The sequence below is a fragment of the Gobius niger genome (genome assembly GCF_951799975.1).
Source record: "Gobius niger genome assembly, chromosome: 2".
NCBI classification, from domain to species: Eukaryota; Metazoa; Chordata; class Actinopteri; order Gobiiformes; family Gobiidae; genus Gobius; species Gobius niger.
The window spans coordinates 17,019,167-17,046,739 of record NC_136853.1 but is presented as its reverse complement, the minus strand read 5'-3'; the positions used below and the strand labels follow the sequence as shown (position 1 = coordinate 17,046,739).

Genomic DNA, 27,573 nt, shown 5'->3' with positions numbered 1-27,573 from the left:
TCTGAAATGTGTGGCTTCTAAATATAACTTTCGTTTCATTCTCATCGTGCTGGAAAACGTCTCCCGCAAAGGCCTGCACCGCGATTATTATAATGGCCAGTCGTTGAAGATAATGTATTTACAGTTGTTTTCAAGTCTTCAAATCCAAATCCAACTGGGACTGTAATTTATTCATTCATTTTATTTGGAATCACTTCGAATAATGTTGCCTGGAAATCCAATGACTGACACACAATTTTCAGGGTTAGAAATATTTGAAATTGTTACATGCTACAAATAATCTTCCGTCATTATATTTCAGGCCCGATCATACAAAGGAGTGTCTGAAGGATATGGTGCCAGGACCACATTAACATATTGGCAGCATAACAGAACAACAGCTCGATTCGTTGTTCATTTATAGCAATAACAACAGCAGAATGCTACATATGGATATTACAAAATCACACAGTTACATGGCAATGCTTTACAATTATACAGTGATATTTTCTGCACTTCCACAGGAAACGCAGAGTGTAAACAAGTAAACAGTCCCGCAGAATAAATAAAGGCGATGCGTACAGTCCGGTTAAACAGGGCCCGTTTTCCTTCTTCTCCTGAACAACTGAGTCAACCGGCGGCGAGTGGAGCTTTTCTCCAACGGCAGCGTCTGTTGGCTTCACAGATAAAAAATTCATCAGACACAGGGCTGAAAATGCGAAAGTCCTGAGGCAGTGTGCGCAACCAAGGACACAGTGTTCACGAGGAACAGATGCGAGGCTCCACAGACTCCTCTTCATCGACTGTGCATTATGTGAGGCCCAGCGAGTCTGTGGCTGACTGCCATCTGCAGGGCTGCACCGCGGATCAAGTGGGACTGGATTTAGACTGCCAGTGTCGGGCCCACTCACAGGTACCTGACTGGATTATCATGAAGGTTTACTTTAGAGCGAAAGACATCAAGGAGCCCAGTAAATTTAATTCTAAACTGAAATCACTTTGCCTCGTTTATCATCTGCTTTTGTGATTTTGATCAGATTTATTAGCAGTTTCAAACATGCTTTCATAACGGTGTACTTAAAGGACTTAGAAAGATGTGAAATAGATCTGCAAGCAGTGGGTCTCAAACTGTGTCCCACTGATGGTCATCTGGTCTGGGTCACCTGCGGCTTTATTCATTCACGTTAGAGATCATTTCATTAACCTGTTATCTGCCATCTTAGGGTTAGGGAGTTAGAGTTATTTTCTCCAATTATGCATATACAGATCTCGAATTGCATCGACTGGAGAGCTTACAGTCGATATGCCAGTGTGATACCTCATTTGAAAGCCAAGACCTTCTAGTTTCAACAAATATGTGTAATATCTGTGTGAGTGAAACACAACTTACATCACATTCACCGTTCCTAACCATAACCCCTGATCCTAAACCTAATCCCAATGGCAAGTAACAGGTTAATGCTTTGGTGATGGATTTAAGTTTTTTCTCGTCTAGATGTAGTTTGATCCAGTTACGACACAGTTTAGTACAATTTAAATCTATTTTAGACCCTTTTCAGACCCGGTGTAGTCCAGATTTAAACTTAGTCAAGGCTTGGCGTCTATAAGGAGGTGGTGCTTGCAAGGTCAGACGCTTAAAGGAATAGGCCACCGTTTTTACATTCTAAGATATGCTCTTACCTCACTTTAGACGTGTTAATATATCCCCGTCTGGTCTTTGTCCGTGCGCTCTGCCAGGCAAACGGAGCACATACGCAGCCTCTCCCACATGTCATATAGCTCCAAAAAAAGCTCACGATAGAAGCTACCAAGCTCTTCCACGTGTTCCCTATTTAAATAAAGTTACGTGAAGTGTTTTCATGCGAAGTATATTTACCCAGAAATGTAGCATGTCGAATTTATAAGCAAATAAAAAGGGGGACTATATTGTGAGGCGTAATGATACGAGGAGTAAAACGTCCGCGCAGTAACTCCTAAAGGTTATTGACGGAAGTGAGCGGGGGAAGTCTTTAGGAGTTACTACGCGGACGCTGTGCTCCTCGTATCATTACGCCTCACAATATAGTCCCCCTTTTTATTTGCTTATAAAATCGACATGCTACATTTCTGGGTAAATATACTTCGCATGAAAACACTTCACGTAACTTTATTTAAATAGGGAACACGTGGAAGAGCTTGGTAGCTTCTATCGTGAGCTTTTTTGGAGCTATGTGACATGTGGGAGAGGCTGCGTATGTGCTCCGTTTGCGTGACAGAGCGCGCGGACAAAGACCAGACGGGGATATATTAACTCGACTAAAGTGAGCTAAGAACATATCTTAGTATGTAAAAACGGTGGCCTATTACTTTAAAGAGACTAGATTCAAGTTGGTCGTTTTATGCTCACTACTGCCACCCCAGGTCTTGCACGTAACTGCAGCTTCTATATTAAGCTCGTGCATGACGGCACTTCGGACCAAAGTAACAACTTTTGAGTGACAGTGCAGGATTTTAGAGGCAGTTGTGATGAACAGGTCTGGGCTCATTCTACACATTAGGACATGGCTGGAACATGTAGGGTGAGAAAAATACTTAGTATTAACATTTTTAACCTCCGTATAGTCCCTTGAATAAGGTGATACTTGGCGTGAAAAGTTTGATAACCATTGATCTATACTATTAGATCAATGGTCATCACCTTATTCTGTAATGCCATAAGGTTCTATAGCATATTTGATGGTGATATGTGGCTATTTGCTGTGATAAGTTTAGGTACAAATTAGAAATGGTTAAGATCAGGAAAAAAGTTGGGGCAGTTATATTTACCCCCCGCCACCTTAACAGAGTGCTTATTCTCCAGTACCTGGGGAGACACAGTGTAACGCCTCATTTGAATGCTAAGGCCTACAAAAGTGATTGTAACTTTTTTGTCGTGTTGTCGCATTTTTCTGTTTTTGTGGTTTATTTGTTGTTTTGCCACATTTTGTCACTCTTTTGTTGTATTATTGTTGCTTTTCTAACATGTTTTTGTTGCTTTTTTGTTGCTTTTTTGTCGCTTATTTGTTGCATTTTTGTCTCATTTTTGTCACTTTTTTGTCACTTTGTTGTTGCATTTCATCCTCATGTTCGACGCTATTTTGATGATTTTTTTTTCAGGAAGCTTTTAGATTTGGGTACAGCCAAACTGGTGAAAATATGCTCGGTTCATGTGGGGGTTAAGACGTCAATAAAGTCAACATATTTGATAACGTAGGTAAAAACAGTGGAGACACCACCCTACTGCCTGTTGTATTATGTGGCGATGAGTCACCTGAGGACCTGACAAGGAGGCTCCGCTCTCATGCATTGTGTGACATGGCTAACACTGCCCCCCACTGGAGACAATCAGGAACCTCACCTCTTTGTGGACTCCACTCTTCTCACAGAACCAAACTTGAAACGCCAGTAGCTCTTTGATTTGTTTAACGCATCATTCCGGCACTGCTGAAAACATACAGAGGAAATTAAGCTTTCACAAATACAAAGCGCAACACGAGCTTCACAGAGAGCTCTCATTCAATGTCAATGAAATGGCAGCTCAGATTTATTTCCAGGTTCATTGATGGTTCAAAGATCAAGTTTTTCTCTCCTAGGCCCATGAGACACTGTGATACAAGTTCCACTATTACCTGATTTTCCTGATCCTCCTCATCCTCCTCAGCGGCTTCCTGCAGGTCGCGAGAGCTCAAATTGTGGTCTTTGAAATCAAGTTTCATTTGTCCTGCAACATACCACGCACGCCATGATTCACAAAACGTCACAACAAGTCACACATGTAGCCAAGCCTTTTCGACTCACGTAAATGCAGCGCTGCCAGATTGGTTTCTGAGGATGACCGTTGCCTGAAGTGGCCGTAGGGTCTTTCTCTTCTCTCCAGACGCACACTAGATGAGGTGTCCCCTTGTTTTTTCTCCAGGAATGGAAATGTGGGCACCTCTTTTTCAACAGCCGCAGCTCGACACGTGCCTGTATCCTAAAGGAGTCAGGAGATAGGAATGACACTGTTGTTATGAACCAACTCTACAATACTGAGAAGTTCACTTGTGAATCATATGTTTATAACACAGAGGAGAGGGGCATATTAGTCATTGAGTATGTGTGCTCACCTGTTCCTCCCGAGTCTGTTCTATGGCTTCAGTTTGAGTGCTGAGCTGCAGCTGCTCTCTGGCGTATTCTTCCAGCATTTGACAAACCTGCTCCAGATACTGCAGGCCTGGACTTAGCTCGGACTTTCTTGCTCCAAAAAACACCTGGGGACAAGTGACAATACAGGAATAAAAATGATGACATGACAGAATTGATCAACTATTATTACGATCCAACAGCTATAGCACTATACTATTTTCAAGTTATTGGAGATTTTTAATTGTCCTGGCACATTGATTGAATACACATATCTGTCATGGTTCACGTTCCGTTCCCACTTGGTGTTGTAGCGTTCTTGTTCCAGTGCCTGTTCATGTTCTTTGCGTTTTAATTTGCCTCCCTTGTGCCTGCCCCACCCTGATGTACCTGTTCCCTGTTCCAGGTGAAACGTAGAATATCGTGAAAAAGTTCATTTATTTCTGTAATACAACTTAAAATGTGAAACTAATATATGACATAGAGACTCATGACATACAAAGTGACAGATGTCAAAGCTTTGTTTGTTTTAATTTAGATGATTGTGGCCTTACAGTCCATTTTCTAAATATTCTAACTTTCTGAGATGTTTTATTTGAGGGTTTTACAAGTTGTGAGCCACAATTATCAAAATTATAACAAGTAAAGACTTGATATATCTCACTTTGCATGATGATTTTGGTTCACAGCTTGTTCAAAATCTCAGAAGATTGGAATATTGTGAAAAGGGACTATATTATTGTAGCTCAAAGTGTCACACTGTCAGCAGCTAATGAATCCTAAACACCTGCAAAGGGTCCCTGAGACTTTAAATGGTCTCTCAGTGGTTCAGTAGTTCACCATCATGGGGAAGACTGCTGACCTGACAGTTGTGCAGAAAATCATCATTGACAAATGCCTCAAAAGGTGAGGATTGTCAGGAAAAGGCTTTTCAAAAGTGTGGGGGGGCTTCACAAGGAGTGGACTGAGGCTGGAGTCAGTGCATCAAGAGCCACCACACACAGATCAATCCTGACATGGACTTCACTTGTTTAAGCATCCTGGTCTTCCACAACACCTCAGCAGTGCCACAAGCTGAGAGTATCCATGCCACGCAACCGCATTAAGGCAGTAATTCAAGTAAAAGGAGGCAAGTACATATTATATGCTTGATTATATCATCATATCATTATATGCTTGATTATAGTTTTCAGAGGGCCGACATTTCTCTGTTTAAAATCTTTTTTGTATTGATTTCATGTAACATTCTAATCTTATGAATTTTGACTTTGTTTGTTTTAATTTTGATGATTTTCTCACAGCCCAAAGGCTTGACATAGGTCACTTTGCATGTCATGAGTCTATTTCATATATTAGTTCCACATTTTAAGTTGGATTACAGAAATAAACTAACTTTTTCACAATATTCAAATTTTCGAGTTTCAGCTGTATTTAGACCCCTGTGTTTTCCCTTGTCATTGTCAGTGTCAGCCCTGGTGCCTTTAAGTTTTGTTTCACCATTTTGTCATCTCTGGATTTTGTTATTTTGGACTTTGGGTTTTATTTTCCTTATTTGCTCCACCGCAAACAATGACAATATCAAGTTGTTGTTTTTTTTGGCTTGTTTTGTTTGTTCAAGTTGTTTTCCTTTCGAACACTGTGGCAAGAAATTTGCAAAACTGCACAACTTAACCTATAATAGATCTCTTCAGGTAGCGATTTTTGAACAGTAACACAATTGCACTATGATCCAATTCTGCACAAGTATCCATCAGTCCATCATAAAATAATTACGGCAGTGATTTATTTTTCTTAGTCCTGGCATCTTTTCCTTATGAAGAAAGAGATGCTGCTACGCCCTTGCACTAAACCAACAGGTTTAGGCTAATTAACTAGTCTTCCAGTTAATCCAGTTGTTTCGATGCATGACATGAATTGGCACAATAAATCTTGGCAAAACTCCAAAGCAGTAAGAGCTTATGACTTTGTTTTCTAACAATATTGACAAAAGAATTTAAGATAAAGCTGAGATTTCATCATGTGGCCTTTATGTCTTTCTCATTGAGACAACAGAAAACACTAGAGATGTCTGTAGGTCTCTATTCTCAAATGCCTCTGAGTGTATGTTACCCGGGCCGACTGGTTTGTGACGCTGCAGACACCCCCGTGAGCATGAAAGACATGCCCGGCCTAATTTGAGTGTGACGCTGGCTTTACCTGTGTGTTGCAACCCTTTAACTACAGGTAAAGTAGAGGCCTGTGTGCACTCCGGTGACTTTCTTTAAGACTTCCCTTTTAAGTTCAGTCTGTCCCGTGCAAGACCATACAGGCTTGACATTTATGTAGCAACCGCTGAGGCCCTACAAAAAGAAGCAGTCAGTCATGAGATAAAGCAAAGACGGCTTACGAATGTCAGGCAATGTTTGAAATTGGGAGGTCGTTGTTGAAAGTATATGTGGGCTGTTTGGCATTTAACACCCTATACCCGGCTCATTTTTCTTTGTAGTTCTCAAACACTCATCTAAAAATAATAAATACACATCAGATTTCACAAAATCAAAACAGGACATGACTAGTTCATACAATGGAAAATCCGTCTAAGGAACATTAAAACCTACACGACTGTTTATTTTATGGCTCCCTGTGTGGCATTTTATGTCTTATCAGGTGTTCTCAGGTCATCTTTAATAAATTTGCTAGTCGCTATTTTGTGCTAAACTATATATGATGTTGAACAAGCATTAAATAAGCAATTTTAACAGACACATTATTTATTTTTCTGTGCATAATGTTCGAGAGAACCACTCCAAATAACCTCAACATGAAAACCCTAAATGTCGTCACATTCGGGGAAAAATGCTGTTTTTCTGGGTTTGGGGAATTTGATCTGTTAGTTTATTACCGGGTCCAGACACACTGAGACATTTTGAGGAATTACCACAATTATCAGATGTCAAGCAAAGTGAGGAGAGTGCATTGTTTTCTGCACATAGTTCAGTCTCACCTCTGGTATGGTGTCTGATGTCTGCCTGTCGTAAATCGCTGACTGAGGTCGCCTCGGTACCTCTGACATCTGTCGCGCCAACTCAGATGGACTCGGAGTCTTCCTGAGCGCAAAGCTGCCTGATCTTTGACCTCGCATCAGATCAGATGTGTGTCTTTTGGGCAGCAGAGATGACAGGGGCCTCCTCCTGACCACCTCATCCACTGTGACCTCCTGCCTCTTGTCCTTTAGCGATTCAATCCTTGACAGAGCTTGTTCTACCTTTGTTCTGTTGGGCATTAGGTAAGGTGAAGAAGAGGATGACGACGATGGAGCTGGCAATGACAGGACAGGAGACTGGCACATCGGAGTGTCTGGACCTTCCAGTGTGAATGTCGGCCTATCCATTTCCACCGACATACACGGGGTTGGGAATGAGCTGTCCGAGCTGGCAGTCTCCACTCCTGAGTCCACTGATTCCGAGCGGACGTTCGTCTCCACGTCCGACGGCGGGTCGTCCTCGGCACGCTCAGACCAGTCCTGACGCGGGGTCGCCTCGCTCACCCAGGCCTCCATAAGATTCCCGAAACTCCGGTATAAATTCATGTCTTCCAACTACATCCAAGCCGTTCACAGAGCAGCCGAGGAATGAAGCACGTTGGTTTGGGACGGCCCACACAGGGCACAGAGGTGAGCCGGTGATGCAGAATTCAAAACATCCTCTTTGGCCCGCCTCCTTTTGGTTCACCACACCTTCAGATCAGCGCTTGTCCTGTCAGATGGCTCCCTGCTGCAAGTTGAGACCCGCTCCGTCCTGCCACTATTTCTGAGAAAAGCACTGACTCAGCTGCAATGCTATTTGACAACTCGGATTTATCCAGCACCGCCCAGCATAAATTCAAAACATGTAATTAAAACAAGCTGTAAGAGTGACTCATATTGCGCCGTTGTCTTAGATGGGGCTGATAATGGTAATTTGTTTGTGTTCCAGCAAAGGCATTTATCCAGGTTCAGTGCAGTGGAATCTAACTTTAAAAGCATCTCCCCTTTTTACAGCCAGCGGTGAAACTGGAAACGTTATTGAGAAATCTCTGTCTTTTCTCAGTATATAACTTATGGGCAGTGCTTTATTTGTAAATCACTTGTAAAGAGTTACTGGAGCACTTTTCGACCAAAAAGTTGCTGGCCCACTCCCATTTAAAGACCATAAGGCTAGATTGTTGGTGGTCAATTTCAACATTATTATGCAGCCTAATATAATAATCAGAAAAAAATACACACACTTAGTTTCCATCAGGATTTATCTACGGAACCGTGTACCTCTGCAAATATATGATCACATGTGATTCTGTTATGGAAGTTAGAAAGTGTTTAAAATGTGCAATGAACTCGAACTTAAAGCAGCACTCCCTGAATCAAACCGCGAAAGGCGTAGCTGAGTATTTAACTCTAGCTCTCACAGACCCTCGTGAGTTGATTAGAAGCTCGTCTCAGTCGGAGTTCAAAGCGAGACCGAGTCGAGACGTGAACAGGGCGGACCGCTAATGCTAACGCTGTGCTATAGTTTAGCCTCTTATTCCTTGTTCGCGCTACATTTAGACACACAACAGCGCACATGGGCATTGATCTGGCGCCAAAAGAAGTTCACTCTACTTCTAGAAAATAATTTGGTTACCACAGCTTTAAAAAAAAAAAAAAATCACACGTCAATACTGTGCAGCCCTATGAGTGAACAGTAAGTTATATCTCTTTGGTCACTGGGGCAGAGCAGGAGGATATAGTATGAGAGAGCAATAGAGGAATGTCTAGAATGTCTTTGGGCTGATACAATCTGCGTTCCCAGGTGAACGACGACAGCTCAGGTCAGTGAACGCAGCGCGAGCCTTAGTCACATTCAGGGAAAAACAAAAGCGTTATTTTGAAGCCGGCCACAGTCTGCTGCTCAAAGAGACTGTACGCTACAGTGACCTGCAGATCTGCCGCTCTTTGTTCTGTACCGGCCTGTGACTGATGTTTCTGATGAAATGTTATCAACGTGTTCTTTTGCGTGACTTTATTATTGTACCCAATTCTTAAACAGCTTCACATAACCTCATCCTTTAATTCTTTATCTGCAGTTATTAGGCCAATATTAAAGCAAAACTGGAGGAAGACGTACATTATCTAAAGGTGCATTATGCAACTTTTTATGCATACAAAAATATAATATTACAGTCTATCTGATTGTGACCAAGTGGCTGTATGGTTAGCATGGATTTTTAAGATATCCGGTATAGGTTTTCTGGATGGTGTCTATACGTCAACCCTGGACACAGATCCATCAGCAGTGAAAACCTGCCAGAAACCCTGAATAACAACAAGTCCTGGTGTATCCCAGAGGCAACCGGAATGGAAAGTAAAAAGGTGCCATGCTAACCACCCCTACAGCCACTGGGCCACTGAAAGAAGGTCAAATACACATTAATGGTAACTGTTTTTCCCTACAAGAAGTTGCAAAATGCACCTTTAATCTAATCTTGCAATGGGCCAAACAAGCAGAACACATTGGAATTATACTGTAAGACATTTTTGCCTGTAATTATCCACCTTTGGGCGTCAAGGAGATTGTTTTAAAAATGAATAATGATAATACAACGTCTTAATAAGATAGAGTAAGTTGGTAACAGGTTAATAACAGTGGCTAAAACCTAATGCCAATCTTTAAAGGCACACCCGGTATATACAATAGAATACAATACATTTATTTTATTATGGCTGTCTATACTAAACCTTCGCTCTGAGTGGCTCACCTCTAATCCATAACTGGGAGCAGGTCCATTGAGATAAGTTTGCTTTACTTTGACTACAGGTGATAACCTACTGAGCACACACAGCATTGTTGATGTCGAGTTGAGCAATAGAGCACGTTTGTTTCCGTAGGCTATCAAGGTGCAACAGTTTCACTGCTCTCGTGACGAAGCAGCTCAGTGACAGAGAATGATCTCCCTGTCTTCTGTTTCTGGTGTGCTCCTGCTCTAAGACTGTGAGGAGCCACGGGACCTGTCATAAAATTTGAAGTTCAATATACTGAGGCAGGAAAATATTGAGGACCACTCGATGCCACTGAAACTTGCCTATAAAAAATGGAAATCTCAGTAATCCTTTGTTCTATTTACACAGCATTAAACACAGTTAACTCCAGTTAAATGGTTCAAGTATTACAAAATAGGATAAAAGAAAAGGAATAATGTAAATTAATGTATTGACGATAATTACATTGTTTTTCCTTCATTTATTGGATGATAAGTTGTTATAGTAATCAGGCCAAGGCGCCACTTACCTCTGACTTATCTTTCTACAAAGGCCCAAAGTAATAAACTCAAGTGGCAATTCACACTGACAAATGTACATCATTCAAACATGTATGGACAGGTATTTGAATCATCGTAAAACCAAAGCCAAATGTAACACATGAGTTGTAGAATACTATAGTGTGGATGCTTCTACATTGGCAGAATAAAAAGAAAATTAAAGGACAGGTAGACAGAACACAAAAAAGACCCACACTGTTGGTCACACCAACATCACCAAATAAGAGTCACAGTGATTGAATCCACAGAGAGGGGGTGACAAACTTACATTCACTCCAAAGGGAAACTTCTGGATTGTAAAGCCAACTTTCCAGGCTTTAATAATGCTGATTTCTCTCCGTTCCTATAAAAAAAAAGAATAAGAACAACAGTAATAATAAAGATAATAATTCGCCATTGTTAATCATAATAATTGATCATGCTGAAATGAGTATCATGTGGTGTGGGTATACATACATAGGCTACATATTATTCAGAATTATTCTATTTTGTTGAATCTGCATCAAATTTCTATGTGGCAGGGGCGGACTGGGACTGAAAAACAGCCCTGGACTCTGACCAGCCTGGCCCAAATTAGCGTAATTGTGCACTTCCACAAATACATATTTTAACCTCTTACCTCCCGCCTTAACATTAACGAGTGCATTTTCACCAGTTCGGCTTTTTATTATTATTTTTTTGACTGGTATCAGCAAAAAGAGCGGGAAAGGCGGTCGTAGAAACAGAAGCAAAATCATTAATATAAATAAGAAATAATAATGGTCCCAAAATTGAACCTTGTGGCACACCATACTCCACGGAATTCCTTTAAGATTCATGTTTTTTTATACTGGGCTTTACCCAAATCTAAAAGCTTCCGACTGGAGAGCAACAATGTAACGCCTCATTTGAAAGCTAAGACCTACAAAACAAAAGTGATGGAAACTTTTTGTCACGTCATTTTTGTCATATTTTTTGTTGTGTTTTTCTCACATTTTTGTTTTGTTTTCATCCTCTTTTCCTCGCTATTTTGATGTTTTTCTTTTAAGCTTTTAGATTTGGGTAAAGCTCGGTTGAGGCGGGACTGGTGGCCCTAGAGCCAGTGGCCCTTCTGTGCTCTTCCAGAATGGACACATGGCCAGTCCGCCCCTGCTATGTGGTAATTTTATTGTTTTTCAATGGCTATCGTATTAATGATGGGGTATGGGGTGCCTCCCTTTAGGTGCCTTCATCTTCTGGCCTGTTTGCACCCTAAGAAAGACCATGCCCATGTGAGCCACTATTTCGGTGACCCAAACACAGTGTGTGTTTTAGTCTGCTAGTGTAATACATTTTCCCCCACTGTGGCTTGGATTTTGGGAACACCGAAGTCTATTTAACTTGAATCCCTCAAGCTTGCTCCTGAATATAACCCGGAATGCCCCACAGTGTTTGTAATGAGCTATCTGATCCAGTGACCCATCAGCCCGAGTTGATGAGCAGACAACACGGTGAGAGTGAGCTTTAAGATAAGATAAGATAAGATAAGATAAACCTTTATTCATCTCACAAAGGAGAAATTCACTTGTTACAGTCGGCGTTTATGTTACAGCGATGCCCTAATCCCGTGCGCGGCTCCGGGAGGTAAACCCATAAACCCAGCAGCAGCAGCAGGTGCGCCGCTGTCCACAGTCTTACACAGGGTCAGGCGCCATCGTTGTCGTCGTGCGCACAAACTTTGGTTTCGATGCAGTTTTGTTTGTGTTTGAATGTGTAGCAACAGAGGCGCACTGCGGAGCGCTCGACATGGAAACCACCTACCCTCCCAAGTTCAGCAAAGTCCTTCTCACTCCGGACCCCCACTACATCCCGGGGTAAGTGCTCTCCACAGACGCGCAGGATGACCGGAAATATCATACAGAGTAATGGGGGGGAAATACTCGTTTGCATCAGGCTTACGTTATAGTGTGAAAGATGGCAGTGAATGGTAGTTAACCTCTTAACTCCCGCCTGAACCGAGAGCATTTACTCCAGTTCAGCTTTACCCAAATCCTGTAGGCCAGTGTAACACCTCATTTGAAAGCTAAGACCTACAAAACTGAATTGATCTTTTTCCTCACATCATCAGATTTTTTTTCATCACTTTTTTTTGTTGGGCAGTCATCTCATTTTTGTCAAATTTTCTTGACTTTTTTGTCACTTTTTCGTCAAATTATTCGCATTTTTTTTGTCAAATTCTTATCACTTTTTTGTCCATTTTTTGTCACTTTTTCGTCAAATTTGTCTCACTTTTTTGTAATTTTTTTGTCAATTTTTGTCCTTTTTTTGTCATTTTTTGGTAAATTTTTTGTCACTTTTTCGTCAAATTATTCACATTTTTTGGTCAAATTCTTATCACTTTTTTGTCCATTTTTTGTCACTTTTTCGTCCATTTTTTCTCAATTTTTCGTCAAATTTTTCTCACTTTTTTGTCAAATTTTTGTCAATTTTTGTCATTTTTTTGTACATTTTTTGTACATTTTTTGTCACTTTTTTGTCAATTTTTTCTCACTTTTTTCACATTTTCACCCTTGTTTTCGTCTCAGTTTTGTTGCTATTTTCACACCTTTTTTCCAGAAGCTTTTGGATTGGGGTAAAGCTGGTGATAATGTGTTCGGTTCAGGTGGGAGTTAAGGGGTTAAAATGTAGTTCACTTCCATATATGATTTATTTTTCCTCATTAAACACGTGCATGAATGCGTATTTGACATTTCCGTGACCCAGTGGCTGTTTGGGTGGGACCAACTGTTTATTAGGGTTTATGGTAACGTTAGGTGTTCACTGCGGATGGATCTCCATGGTTACAGACACATTCCAACCACAAAACTTACCAGAAACCCTAAAAATACTGAAATCAAATGGCGCGTCCTGGTTTTCATGAGCAGATACTTGGTGTGAAAGGTTTCAGAACTACTCATCTGTATAAACCAAGGGGCTACTCAAGCAAGAGAGTCTATGTTAGACAGAAAGGGTCGGCTAGGCTGACTTTGATGGTCATGTAGCAAATTAAATATAGTCAAATTACTCAATCCAGTTTTAATGCTGGTTTGCTGTTTTTTGTTTATTGTTACAAAAATAATGTAGAATGGCAAGGCATAGCTAATTTGCGAAAACACATTTAAAATAAGTAGAAGTAGGTCTTTTTTTGTTTGTATTTTTAAAAGTCCAAGCATATAGTATATAACAAACAAACATGGCAAACTAAAATAGCCTATAAAATTACTTATAAGTTACTGTTTATTATTTATAATTTCAGAAACACACCTGTCCTGACTGCTGCTTCTTGCTCATTGCAGTTATGGGCTTAAACATACAATGGATTATGTCTTTCATAGCCTTGTGTTTTGCTGTTGCTGAATCAAGCTTCTGTTGCTCAGGTATGGAGGACACTGTCCACAGCTGAAGTTCCAAATTGGGAAGTCGTATGGCCAGCTGACGTCCGAGCTGCTCTCCAGTCCTGAGGTGAACCACTCCACCCGCCTCATGCTCTCCGGGGTGTCCCGCTCCAAAGAGGCTGCCAGCTCCGGGATCGGCAGGAGCATTTCAGACTGTCACGTCAGGAAGATGATTCCAGGATACACAGGTAGATATTACATACCTGCACTCTGAGGTAATAAGAGGTGCACCATGGAAACATTGCTCTGTGGAGATCATAATGCTTAACAACATTGTTGCTTCAACAACAATAGTGAGCTGGCTAACCTGTGTGTGAACTGCATGTGCTCCATTCAGCGTATGAATTATTAAGCGTGTCATGAGTTGGAAAATGGGTGCATTGTGACTCTGTAAATGTAGAAAGTCAAAGCAAAAGGACAATTATGCTTTATCTCTGTATAATTGCATTATTCCTAGCTTTGGATAATTTGCACCTGGTATTCAAAGACACTGGAGGAAAGTTTGATTGATTGATTTTTTATATGTTTCTTGAACATGACCTATTTGCGTCTCCAGATATAAGGCATACAGAATGAAATCAAATATCGGTTTTACTGATCACAATTGTAATTCTTAATTCATTCGCAAACACATAAAGTTTAAGTTGTTTACGTTTACATTTTGGGGGGGTTTGTTTCTCAAAATGATAATTCAATCAGGACCCAGAGTGATCCCACATTGAGTTGTCAGATTTGGCTAAAACTAGTTTGGAAATTAACAGGGACTCTCTCTTACTTCCCTAATCCTGTTTTAAATTTAGCAAACGTGTAAAAAAAATAAAAATAACTTGTGTCTGTATCCTCATATGGAGTTGAAAGCACCTTTCAATTTTCCAAATAGTTACAAAAAGCATCAACTGTTCCACTTGTTGTGTTTACGTGTGTTACCCTGTTCATGTCCGTTCCTGTTTAGGTTTCATTCCAAAAAGTCAGAGCCACTTTGCCTGCAGCTATGGAGAAGTGTGCCGTAAAGCTTTCACTGACTTCTACCTGGAGCAGCAGCAGAAATGCCAGCAGAAGTCAGCCAAACTGCCTATTATCTCTGAGTACTCCGGGCATGCGTTTGAAGTAATGTCTCGTGTGCTTTCTACTGCTTATATCCATGTGATACGGGTCACTCGTTTAATTATCCATGCCATAGTGTCAGTTCACTGTAAGATAATACAGGCACAAAGCAAGTCACCTTCCCAACACACACAGTTCAGATTGACATCATGACAACAAAGATCCAAAAAAATAATTATGAGAAAATTAACTGTTGAGCTACCTATTAATTTGATCATACAGTTTATTCCTCTGAACTCTTGTTGTGCCTTAGAGTCATGGACCATCGCCTCCACTGACAGCAGTGAACACTGTGATCACCTACAAGCCCTCAGCGCCCTTCACCCCCATGGGCAGACCATATTCTATGGATGATAATAACCCACACAAGTATTTTATTCCAGGTAAGGACAAGTGAAGGGTCTACAGTGACCCCAAGTCCCCCAGGACATACGGCGACGGAAATAAACATATATGATAATACAATACTGTCAAACCTATTTTCAAAGTTGTAAACATTTGCTGACTTGATGTGTCTGCATAGGTTTCACGGGACATGTGCCAAAGGCCCGCTTTCTCATTGGAAATGGCTACCCCACCACTACAAAGACGGCTCTGATCCAGTTTGGAAAACAGCAGCGCAATGAACCTATACATCTGCAAACAGTCGAGAGGCTGAATAGATCTGCACCCTCCACCCCCCACCACCCAAACAGGGCAGTGCTGCCATCCTTCACAGGGCATATCCCAGGTCAGTGCCAAAGGCATTACACAGGTTATGAACCATAAATAACACGTACAGTATAACAGTTGTGTCTCTGTTTGCTGATGTATAGGATACAGATTCATGTATGGACAAACATTTGGTGAGCTATCCCAGAAAGCACTGGAAAAGAGTGGCAACAAACGTGTTGCTTGGACAGAGTAATGATGGCAAAAACTAATTGTATCCAATAAAGAACCTAAAAAAATCATCTAGGTCAACTCTCACAGGTAATTTAAAATCAAATGGCTTGTGGGATTTGAACAAAGAACTTCTGGACTCCTTGAGCACAATATTAAATACGTTTTATTTTAATTTTAGACTTGATTGTCATCTGGCAAAATAAGATGCTTGCATAAAAATACAACTTGTGTTTCCATATTATTTCCAACACCGAAATTCCTGAATCAGCCACTAGATGGCGGTTTATTATGAACTTTAACATTTCACTGGAAGACAAACCTTGCACACTTCAGAGTTACTGCTACAATGTCCAAAACCTTGAAGGGTGAGACAGTAGGAAGTAGTAAAGATTATAGCACCTCAGGTTTTTTATAATGCAGGCCATGCAACCATGGTTAAATCAAGCACATTGAAAACAATATACAGAAAAGGACATGGCTGTGTTTAGTAACATAGTATGACACTGTATTCTAATCTAGGATAAACATGACCATGTTGATAAAAATAAAAAACATCAGTCACAGGAAACAGAGTTTTACCAAAGATACTTATAATAAAGAGATATTCATGACAAAAACAATGTGTTTTGTTGCCCTTGCAGAAGTCTATTTTGTACAGTTTTAAGTGGTACACCACAAAGTTATGACTATTATTATTTTGACTGCTGGAGTCTGCTAGTGCAAAAACAGATTCAAATTGTACTGATATCAAATAGAATTTGTCTAAAATACTCAATAGATAAATACAATGTATCTATTACCTAAAATATCAATAAGCATAATTCATATTGATAATGATTACACAATAACTTTAATATTTGTGCGATTGAGCGCTGTGTATTAAGAGATTTTTGTATCATTATTAAAAAGGTGTTCTCTCTCACAATTCATTTTAATGTGTATGGCTCACAGATACTCCAAGCCTCATGGACATGAGGGACTGAGCCAACAGTCCGAGCTGTGATGTGTCCAGTTGCAGCCATTCTGATGGTCTCCTGCTGAACCTGCAGACAAAAATACTCTAGATTATGGCATTGTTGAGTAGTTCATATGTAATTCAATCCTACAGAACAAAATGCTTCTTACTGTTTGCTTTGTTCTTTAGTATGACTTTGCGAAACCATGACTGGGTTTGTTGAAAGATTTGCTGCTCCAAACAGACTGGCCCAGCGTAGGCCACTTTGACACGGACCTTCATTTAGGATGGAGGTGTCCCTCCGCTCGTCCTGTCTGCTCTCCATACTGATCTGGGACCAGTGGTCAGCCTCACCCTGGGTACAGTCCTCGCCTTCAGACACACCATCTTTAGGCTCAGGTTCTTGATGTGGAAAGGTGTGGACATGTATCTGTTGGGCACTGTGCTCCCTCCTGTCAGCCTGCAAAAGTGGCCAACTGGTGGCTAACAGGCCTGATGAAGGAGCTGGGGGAGAGACCTGGTCTTCGGGGCACTGCTGCTGTCTGTTGCACAAGAGTCTGGGCTCGAGAAGCAAGTTAAGGTCAAATGGCAGCACCGAGAGTGGCTGAAGCAGCAGTAACAGCTCCTGGAAGAGCGGCTGACAGCGTCCCAGCGACATCGACAGGAACCCCCATGAGTGGTAGTGTATCCCCACCACATCTACGGGAGAAGCAGAAAAATATACATGAGCTAATCTTTCAAATGAAGTGAAATTATTGTGAAGACAAATAACAGTAACGATAAAACATAGGCAACAAAAATCTTACCTTTTTGAGCGTGAAGATGACTAAGCCAGAACTCCAAGGATCTGAGGCTACACATAATAATACAAACAAAACACAATTACAACAGCAAAGAACATTCCAACATTTGCTCCAAAGCTACAAACACTTGGCATTTACATATATTTTACTGCATAATGTGTATTTTGGAGTTCATATATTATTTATTAATTTTCTTTCATGTTTTCCCATTACTTTAAAGGGACTATACGGAGCTTAAAAATGTTAAAATTAAGTATTTTCCTCCCCCTACATGTTCCAGCCATTTCCTAATGTGTAGAATGAGCTCAGAATCTGTTCACCACAACTGCCTCTAAAATCCTGCACTGTCACTCAAAAAGTTGTTACTTCGGGTCCGAAGTGCCGTCATGCACGAGCTTAATATAGAACCTGCAGTTACGCGTAAGACCTGAGGTGGCAGTAGCGAGCATAAAAATGACCAACTTGCATCTAGTCCATCTAAAGTAAAAAGGCCTTGACGGCATTTTTCAGGGGAGCCCCTGTCCCAGAGGGAACATATTTAAGAGTATTACTAAAACAATGTAACTTTCTGTAAGCTATTATTCATCTGTTCTGTTTAAGTGGTGTATTTGGTGTGAGCGGTTACTCCTCTTACTTGAGAAGTCCCATGACGAAGGCCCTGAGTTTCATACAGTGGTCTGTGAGCTGTGGATACTGTTCAATTTTGGAGACCAGGCGGTTGAGCACTTTGGTGGATGAGCCTGTAACACAAGTAACAAAACGCCAAAATGAACAAAGCCTTAATCACATGCAACACTGCTGGACTTGTTCAAAGAGCCAAAGACACATTGACCACATACCTATCCTGGTGGAGAGCTCCACAACCCTCCACGAGTGGGTTCGCCTTTGACCGATAATTGGGTCTAGTTTGTGGTCCCTGAGACCGTCTTCCAGAATGTTCTGTATCGATGGACACAAATGTTCAAGAACCAGGCCAGCAATGGTCGGGCTGCAGGAGCTGTTACCCAGTCGCATCTGTATTGCAAATTTAAACAGTTAGTAATTGCTCTCTATACATGTTTATGTCACAAGATACTTTATTTATTATTAATGTCTTTTTGAGCTTTTATGGTGTGCCAAATCCTACCTTTTCCTCTGGGTCTCGGCTGCTGCCAAAATGCACCAGGATCAAATCCACCGCTCTGCTAACAGCCCTCAACAAACCTACAATATGTGAGCAGGAAATGCACAAGCTTGTAATTAATGTGTCATAATTTACTTGCCTAAGTACAAAGGACAGAATGCAAATAAAACATCATCATTTGGTGCTTTCTTCAGTGAAGCACAAGGTGGATTGACATAATAAAAAATTCAATGCGTTTTCCACAAAACTGGGTCAGGGCAATGAATCATGGGAAAGTATTTTGCAGTTGATTATCCTAGTGCAGAAATGTGCAGAATATCTGAGCGTTTATCTTCAGTGACTTCGCTCCTTCACATCATTCTGACTCGTCACTGCAAATGTCACAGTAAATTCTTAATGTGTGTGGATGCTGCCTGCAGTGCTCCAGTGCTCTTGCTTAAACCACGACCAGTGCATCCCAGAATGGCATGTTCTATCATTAAACTGGCTGCATATTGTGGCCCTAAAGTGAAATGACAAAGAGAATATTAAATCATTAGGCTTTGCGTGTGCTTCATCGTTTCCTCTCATCTTTGCCTGGTCTCATCAGAGTCTTACACACATAGGCTACACAGCAGAGGGCTCAGCCAATCCTGAGCCGCGAGAGTTAAAAATAGGTCATGTTTGAGAGGAAGCCCCTTCAGGGGACTGGAGGCTGCAGCACAGTCAGCCTTTACCATGGTTCTTCACAGCTCATGATCACAGATACAGTCCAGTCACAGATTCAACCGGGTATAATGTGTCCACGCAGTTAAAGGACAGAGTTAACATCCACCTTTATCAAATTGACTTATTATATCGTTGTTTGTAGTAATGCTGTAGTAAGTAATGCATTTTTCCCAATATCTTTAGTAGGCACAGTGGCTAAGTGGTTAGATTCTTGTCTCACAGTAAGTAGGTACCAGGTCCCACCCCCAGATCGAAAGGACATGTGTAGTTTGTATTGTATGTTCTCCCTGTGTTTCCTCTGGGTGCAGCAGGTTCCCCCACTAACCAAAGCATGCACAATAAATTCATCTTCCAAATAGGTTATTGTGACCATGAGCACAATACAAACCAATTATTAATATAAAAAAGAATGCATTGACGATGGCATGTATTGGCTTTACAAACTGTGGATCATTATTAATGGGTGAAGTGTCTTGCCCAAGGAGCCAGAGAGTCTTCACTGGTTGGAGTCGGGATCCAACAGCTGACGTATGAATCTAACTGAGCCGTGAATCTCAATCCCCTTTACGTTAGTGAACAAATATATAAACCAGCCTTGAATGATCACAGCTACACACATAGTGCCCTGACTCACTCGTACCTCTCCTCTGAAGATGGCTGATGGACATAGACTCGTAGGACGTATCCGGGGAGAGGCAGAACTCTGCAGGCGGCCTCTCGCTGCACTGACTTTGGGCGTGTCTGCCATTGGCTCCAACAGAGTCCTGCTGTGGATTGAGCCCGGTGGAAGTCCAAGACCTCAGCAGAGACGTCAGAGGAGCCACTGAAGACGCTGCTGCTGTCAGGGTGCTGCGGAGGAACCCGCTGACAGGTTCAGCGTGATCCTGGGGAAGCTTACAGTGGGCGGATACAGAAGAGGGCGGGGTCAGCGACACCAGGTCATCAGTTAAAGGTAAGGTGGGCGGGGTCATGGCGAACACAGAGCTGTTGGAACTACTGCATTTAGAGCTGTTTAACCTGTTGTCTTGTTGCTCGGGACTGAGTTGGATAAGATTGCGGTAGGTGGGGATTTTTACAAGGGTGGCTCTATTTGGGGGTAAACGCACATCTTTGTCAGAGTAAGGGCTGGTTTTATCATATGTGAGTTTTGGCGGTTGTAGCATGGAGGGACTGATCCCAGAGCGACTCCACACGTGTCGGAAACAGTCCGGGCTCGGGGTGCAGGTGGAACAGGTGTCCGAACTGGAGGGGGGCTCCAAGAAGACGGGACACTGGCTGCCCATTGGAGAGAGCTGCAGATTAGTAAAGCACTGGCTCCTCTTGCCCTTAAAAGTGAAGTTGGCCTGGGAACTGGCTCCTCTGTTGCTCTTTTGCTGGATGTACTGCTCCAAGAGGCTGCCCAGGGGCTGAGAGTGAGGATTAGGCTTTTCTGTAGGAGCCAGAACAAACGGCTGGATGGGGAGCGAGGTCGGCCGCTGGGCTTTGGTGAAGTGCAGCACAGGAGACGGCCCTGAGCACATTCCTGTAAGGACGAGCAGCAAGGGAGAGAAATTAAGTGACATCAACTCCTGCTTCATCACATTTAAATAAAGTTCAGAACATTTTAAAATGAACAAAAGCTCTATAGTTCAATATTTGAGATTGAGGACAAGACAAAATTGCTCCTAAATTCCAGGTCAAAGTTAGTGCTTGTGAAGGCCTCCATTAGTTAGTGGCTCAATTCTGGAGGTTTGGCACTTTCATGAGGTGTGGCATGTCCACACATACTGCGAGTACAGTAGGTAAAGCTAACCAGCTTGAGCTGCGATTTTAGTGAAAAAGAACCCTACAAGCACACGCTATTTTTATTCCACAAATGGCAGCTTTTTCAAAATACTAAATGATGAAACAAATTTTATTCCACAACTGGAATAATAGTGGAATAAAAGTGTGCGCTTAATGGGTGACATTACGGTCTTTTGTTGTTCTAAAGTACAGGTTTTCTTGTTGCCATCCTGTAATGACAGTGATCACTTCTTACCCTTGTCAGTGGCTCGTGCATCACTGTGATCATGGTCCAAGTGCCCAGATGGTGGTGTAGTCGCTGTGCTTGTACCCTGGCATTTACTGCCTGGTGGGCTGCTCTGGCTGGAGCTCAGCAAACATGCTGCGTGGAGGAGGCTTTGGAGGCTGGTGTGTTTCCTCCTGCAGGGGGTTGTGGAGGTAGAGGCGACAGGGAAATCTACTGTAGAGAGGCACCCCTCCACATGATGCTCCACTCTGTCCTGTTAACACGCCAGAGTTTCACTCACTGACTCACTTGTACATGGGAGTAATCATGCTGTTATTACAACAAATTTTTAGACAATGTTATTTCTGTTCTAATATAAAATATAAACTTGTGCTTGTCAACCTGTTGTATTTTGGGCTGTTCATTTATGTGTCATTTTCTAATATGAACATAGTAAATCCATGTACCTTGTCATGATCTTTTTGCTGATGGTCCTCCGCAGAGGCAGGGCTGCTCTTGCGTAGTCCCTCAGGGAAGCTGGTGGAACTGGCCCAGGCAGGACTGGGTGACTGGGAGGAGAGGTCACATGACACGAGTTTATAGTACTTCTGGTTGGTTCCTGTGGGCAGAACGGCTCGGCTTTGGAGACAGGCATTCAGATCTGAAGCCTCCAGAGAGGAAAGACCTGCAGGCAGAGGCTCCACAAAGCAGAGGTTACAGTTGGAGTCCAGGCTGTGAGGGGACCAGCCCACCTCCACTGAGTGCTCATGTGGTGGACTGTGTGGCACAGGCTGGAGGTTTAGAAACACCGAACCCTCTTCAGGCTCTGAGGCGGGACTGCTAAGGTCCAAAGGAGTAGCAGGATTGTTGCTTCTGTTGTAAATAGAGCAGAAGTTGACCAAGACCCCCTCAGAGCTGTTACAAGAGGAGTCACTGTTAGAGAACAGCTCCGGAGAGCACTTCTGCAGACTGTGAATACAGCAGGACCTGCTGTTTGTCAGTTGGTTTGGGATCTGTCCATTCGCCATGAGAGAAATGCTGGCATCACCCACGTGATAGCATTGACATTTTGCCCGCAGATCGTCCAGCTGGCTTGGCTGGTTTGAAATCCATTCTTGGTCAAGCTCAGAACCAAATGTAGTTGCGTCATTTCCCCAGTCACTGTCCATATAACAATTTAAGTCTGCTAAATCATTACTTACTGGCCAGTTTGTGCTTCCGTGCAAAACAAACGAAGAATCTTCATGATATTTGTGCAAATTATCTCCATCACTGTCTTCATCTCCCTCATCTTCATCCATTTCAGAATTGGGGAGGAAGGAGTTGTGAGAACGCACACTGGCTTTACCCTGGCAGCAGCCCCTCCTGAGCTGAGAGCTGATGTCCTCTGGGGAGGATGAGGGCTCGTACCTGCCACTGCTGTCACTGGTGCCTTCCTCCTCTGCGCGGTCCTCTGTCAGACTGGCATAGCTGGAGGAATGTCTGTGGACAGCATTAACAGCATGCTCTCTGTTGATAGAGTCCCTCTCAGGCAGGGACACAGCTCGGGTCAGTCCCGCTGTGCACAAGCGGCTGGGCCTCTTCACGGAGCTGCACAAGGCCTGCACAGGGAGCTGCCACGAGGGGAGCTGCCCCAGAGGGAAGTGGAAGGCGATCAGTGTGTCTCCCGACTGGCGAGACGGTCCAATCATAATGCTAAATGTTGATGGATAATCGGGATGCTCTTCATAACTGCCACATGGGTGCTGCAAAAGAAAGTAAAACTTGTTTCAGATTTACAGAAGTCAAAAGCACTACATTTTGAGCTGAAGCAATGTAAGAATTCAGCTGTGGTACGAGATGGTGCAATCTGAATACAGCTGCACGATGAGACTGTGCTTCTGTTCAGTTTAGTCTCTATAATGTACCGTGGCCCACCGCCATTTAAACACACCCCGCCCCACAGAGCCTCAACCAACCACTGCTTCACACTTACTCAGCGCCTCTGTAACTAGGGCAGCAGCACAGCAGACTAACTACAGAGGGACTAGTCTTTTCTCGCTGGCCTCGGTACAACAAGGAATGGACAGAGAATCCTCCCCTGCTTTGGGAAGTCTTAGCTTTTTGTCTTTGTGTATTACAATGTTAAATCAAAACCTCGTGCATCATGCAACCAAATTGGGCAACGTGTGATCTCTAAACCTCTCACACTGTGCTTTCTTTTTGATCCAGCTTAATTACAACTTTAAGTGTGGATTGATTGTCATAACCTTAGTCTAATTTAAGTTATCGCAGTACAGGGGCTTTTATAGACACATCTAAATGGTAAATGGTTAATGGACTCAAACTTATACAGCACTTTTCTACCTTCATCGGGCCCAAACGCTTTACAGCAAGTCACCCAAACACACTCTCATTCATACACCAATGTACGCAGACACTGGAGGCAAGGAGGGTGAAGTGTCTTGCCCAAGGACACAACGACAGTGTGCATTTGCGGGAGCTGGGATCTATTTTATGTCATTCGAGAGCTGTCCATACAACCGGTTAAACACATTTTTTCACCAGAGCACATTTAAATATTCCATTCACTAGTTGTGAATCGCATTAATCTAAACATATTTCTATGCCCGTGTTTCTCGGATCTTCACGTGAGTATTATATAGGCAGAGTCTGATCCTTGAGCAAGAGTCACATTTCTCTGAGCTGCACAAACCCGAGCCCATTTCAAGACACCAGATATATTTATGTAATGTGAAGAGCCTAATCTTCAGTCAAACGTATAATAATAACATTCGCAACAAAAATAGAATCTCTCTCCACACAGCAGACACATAAACACAACCTCCCCCTAAACTGGCTACACTCAGTAATAACTCCATCAGTTCAAGTCCGTTATGAGCACCAGAGTCCTAATTCGTTTGACTTTATTTAACAGTTCAATAGCTCGACGCTGCAGTAAAGTAGGCCACTTACACTGACTGTGAGGAGGACACAAAAGAGGAGCCCAGTCGCTATGTCTCTTACATGTTTATAGAAGTGGAAGATAGTTGGAAGGGAAATGGAGAGCAGATTTTGTCATTTGACTGACACTGGAGTGGCAGATTGTTATATCCTGGTACGGGATTAGCTGCATACAGGTTTGCCCTTCATGCAGTATTCTTTTGTATGTGTAGGCTCTCAGTCGTCCAGGAATTTTCCCATCGCAGTGGAGACTTTCAAATTGCCGTTGACTGGACTGAAGAAGAGCGGAGAAGATGTTTCGCTTCCATCATCAGAACTCTGCCCCCTTATTCCTGGTTTACACTGAAGCAGTTCCACTCATTTTTGGGACAACACTACGAGTCGCCATGTTACAGTGGTATTAACAAACAGACTGTGGACACCATATTGGAAAATAAAACTGGAATTGAAAATGAATATTGAAATGTTCAGCACTTTCAGTCAGTAAACCTGCACGTGCGCTTTTGCCAATGCACATAACGCACTATTTTCCTCAGTAAACAGGTGAGATGTGAGTAACTCAAGCAATGAGCCATACATGTGAGTGAATTATCATGTGTAATAAAGTCAAATACATGTGTTTCATATTAAACAAAGCCTTTGTCGAAGATGAAACTTCAGTATATCCTTTTGGCCCATTCTACCACAATAATGATAAAGGTTCAATCTTCCCATTGACTTTCGACTGGATTCAGACAGGCCTTTCAAACATCTTAGTTTTCTTCCTCTGAAAGCAATCTGATGATGGCTTCCTTGGCTGTGCCTTTTGGAAGCTGAAACATCTTAGCTTGACAGTAGCTGCATGTGTCGTTGAGGTTCACAGAGACAATACAATGTGCTTTAGTTAGGCCTTTTGTGAAACAATTAACCAGGAAGTTATGTGGGCTAAATGAGCAAATAAATAAAAGTGAACAGCCTAGTGAAACAAAGAAAAACAAATAAAGAGCGTCGTTCCAGGAGCGTGCGAGTATAAAAAGATGAGGGTGGGCAAAGAGAACAGTCATCATCATAATATAGTAATAATACAGTATTACGCACATTTGCATCTTTACATTGTGATTAAATAGGCTCATAAGATACTTACATAAAATTAGCTTGAGCTCGTTTGTTGTTTTTCCATTGTCCATAATCGTCCTCAGCTTCACTTTGGCTCCAAAGGTTTCCTGAAAGCTCGATAAATCAGAACTAAACTGAAACAAATGTTTTGTCAAATGGTGACGAGGCGCGGCGCAAAATCCAGACCACCATTGTGATAAAAGCTCATTGTGCTGCAGATCTGATTCCCGCTGTCTAAGTAAAAGCTGATGCGTACGATTTATAACTCACACATCTGGGTAACACGAGACCGGTCCGACATCGGCTCTGGACAAACAGCGGTCCACAACAACCCACCACCTCAGCACCGCGCTGGATGAGGCGCTGCGTCATTACGCTCTGCTCCAATGGAAACAGAGCAGGCACTGGCGCTCGTCCACTCACTGGCACCAGGGAGGATGCAGGCAGTTCACTTCTTTAGATGTTTCTACAGTGATAACCTATTTCTATACGTTTTGTAAATGATGAGGAAATCATTGCCAGTTGCCTTGAGAGCCGCAGGAGCTGATGTAAACATCACTTCCACAACCGTGAAGACAAAAGATCTAACAGAGACCAGGAAAAATACTCTTTTCACGCGTTTCCCAATGGTTTTATAAAGGAAACATGGGAAGTTTCGCCCTCTAGTGGTTTCAGCAGGGACTGAAGTCAGCATCGCAAGTATGAAATGTATAAATAATGAAAGTATGAACAAACCATTTCATTTTTTTCCCCTTGAGGTGATTTTTTTTAATGTTTTATTATTATTTATTTTTGAAATATTCTATATTATAAGCAAAAATGAACAATACATACAAATGAATACAAATTTCAACAAACCATGGTGTGATGAAGGGGAGAGGGGGAGCAGCACACAATTATGGCATCACAATTGCGCTCTGTACTTTTGATCCAAGCCTCTTGAAAAAAAAGTGCCAAAACATCGACGAAAATGACACTTGACAAAAACACAATTAAAAAAGTGAGAAAAAAAAAATATGACAAAAACAACTACGAAAACCAGACAGAAAAAGAGAAGAAAACATGACCAAAAATGTGGCGACAATGCAAAAAAAAAAAAAAAGAGTCACAATCAGTTTTGTAGTTCTTAGCCTTCAAATGAGGCATTGCGCTGGCCTATAGGCTCCAGTCGAGGAGCTTTTAGATTTGGGTAAAGCTGCAGTAGTAGCAGATTATGTCCCATTGGGTGTGAAAAAGCAGAGAACTACTGCATCACATAGTTACCTTTACAATGAATGTAAATGGGATCTTTAAATATCAACCACAAAAAAGAAAACAACATTATTTGGAAAATGCCGTGAGTCCATTATAGCTTTACATTTATAATCTGTATCTTATCTCCATATTGCCCCTTACACATAATAATTACACCCACGTCTGGTCTAGAATTGATTACAATTAAAGATAGATGGACATAATAACTTGTAGACTTTCGATGCCGTCGTCCTACCGTTAATTATTCTTTTCAATTGAGAATCAAGAGGTTCATCCATGTTAATTGCAAATATTGGAATAAACAGTGAATTTTGTTTGTAAATCCTGAAATGGTATAAACTCTCCATCTCACACAACTTGGCCCAAACGTGTTCTATTTTTCCTTTGCCAGATTGCATTTGTAAGCGGCTTGTTGCCAGCTGTGAACGATGGATTGTTGTAAATAGGCCACTAACAGGTTCTACTTCACAAGAAAAGGTGATCATTTATCCAGTTTAGGGTGACACCATAGTGAGGCCAAAGACACATTTATCCTTCACCATTTCTTGGTCTAACCATCAGTGGGACTGGGAGGTCGGTTTTGGGAGGTCGGTTTTGTGTGCCCAGGACAATGGATACTGACAATGATGAAAAATAATACAAGAAGGTAAACTGGTACTCCTAACCCCCCTTGTGCCCTTGAAACTGACATTTTTTCTTTTTTCAAATTAATCTTTACCTTTCCTCTCCATTGGAAATTTCATATAGAAATATTAATGTCATTGAACCATTTCTGTGTTTTTTTTTATAGGGAATGAGGAAAAGAGGAAAGAACGACGTGGCATTATGTTCATTTTCACAATTCCAAAATCTGACAACCTTTTTAAATCTTCTTTTATTGTTTTAAAGAG

The 27,573-nt window shown here is 42.0% G+C and overlaps 3 protein-coding genes across 4 annotated transcripts; 1 reads left to right on the top strand and 2 right to left on the bottom strand.

Moving 5' to 3' along the window:
* Window positions 1-552: 552 nt before the first annotated feature.
* LOC306959652 (uncharacterized protein) lies at window positions 553-7,960 on the bottom strand. 2 transcript variants are annotated; one of them, XM_079551826.1, is made up of 6 exons: window positions 7,103-7,960; window positions 4,104-4,247; window positions 3,796-3,970; window positions 3,627-3,718; window positions 3,356-3,441; window positions 553-656 (listed from the first exon to the last, which is right to left on the bottom strand). In XM_079551826.1, exons 1-6 carry the CDS (start codon window positions 7,685-7,687, stop codon window positions 569-571), a joined length of 1,170 nt encoding a protein of 389 aa, XP_079407952.1. In that variant the 5' UTR covers window positions 7,688-7,960; the 3' UTR covers window positions 553-568. The 2 variants fall into 2 exon arrangements, with proteins under 2 accessions (XP_079407952.1, XP_079407953.1); XM_079551827.1 differs by having other exon boundaries at window positions 3,356-3,438.
* On the top strand, window positions 647-15,868 carry cimip2b (ciliary microtubule inner protein 2B). The gene is made up of 7 exons (XM_079551828.1): window positions 647-892; window positions 12,167-12,263; window positions 13,806-14,011; window positions 14,776-14,930; window positions 15,181-15,310; window positions 15,451-15,657; window positions 15,743-15,868. Exons 2-7 carry the CDS (start codon window positions 12,196-12,198, stop codon window positions 15,832-15,834), a joined length of 858 nt encoding a protein of 285 aa, XP_079407954.1. The 5' UTR covers window positions 647-892; window positions 12,167-12,195; the 3' UTR covers window positions 15,835-15,868.
* Window positions 15,869-15,988: 120 nt separating this feature from the next.
* On the bottom strand, window positions 15,989-25,791 carry LOC306959876 (AP-4 complex accessory subunit RUSC2). The gene is made up of 10 exons (XM_079552128.1): window positions 25,458-25,791; window positions 21,859-23,136; window positions 21,422-21,665; window positions 20,042-20,923; window positions 18,697-18,773; window positions 18,410-18,584; window positions 18,205-18,310; window positions 17,574-17,620; window positions 16,938-17,466; window positions 15,989-16,855 (listed from the first exon to the last, which is right to left on the bottom strand). The coding sequence occupies exons 2-10, from the start codon at window positions 23,080-23,082 to the stop codon at window positions 16,744-16,746; spliced, it is 3,396 nt and encodes a 1,131-aa protein (XP_079408254.1). The 5' UTR covers window positions 23,083-23,136; window positions 25,458-25,791; the 3' UTR covers window positions 15,989-16,743.
* Between the last annotated feature and the right edge of the window lie 1,782 nt (window positions 25,792-27,573).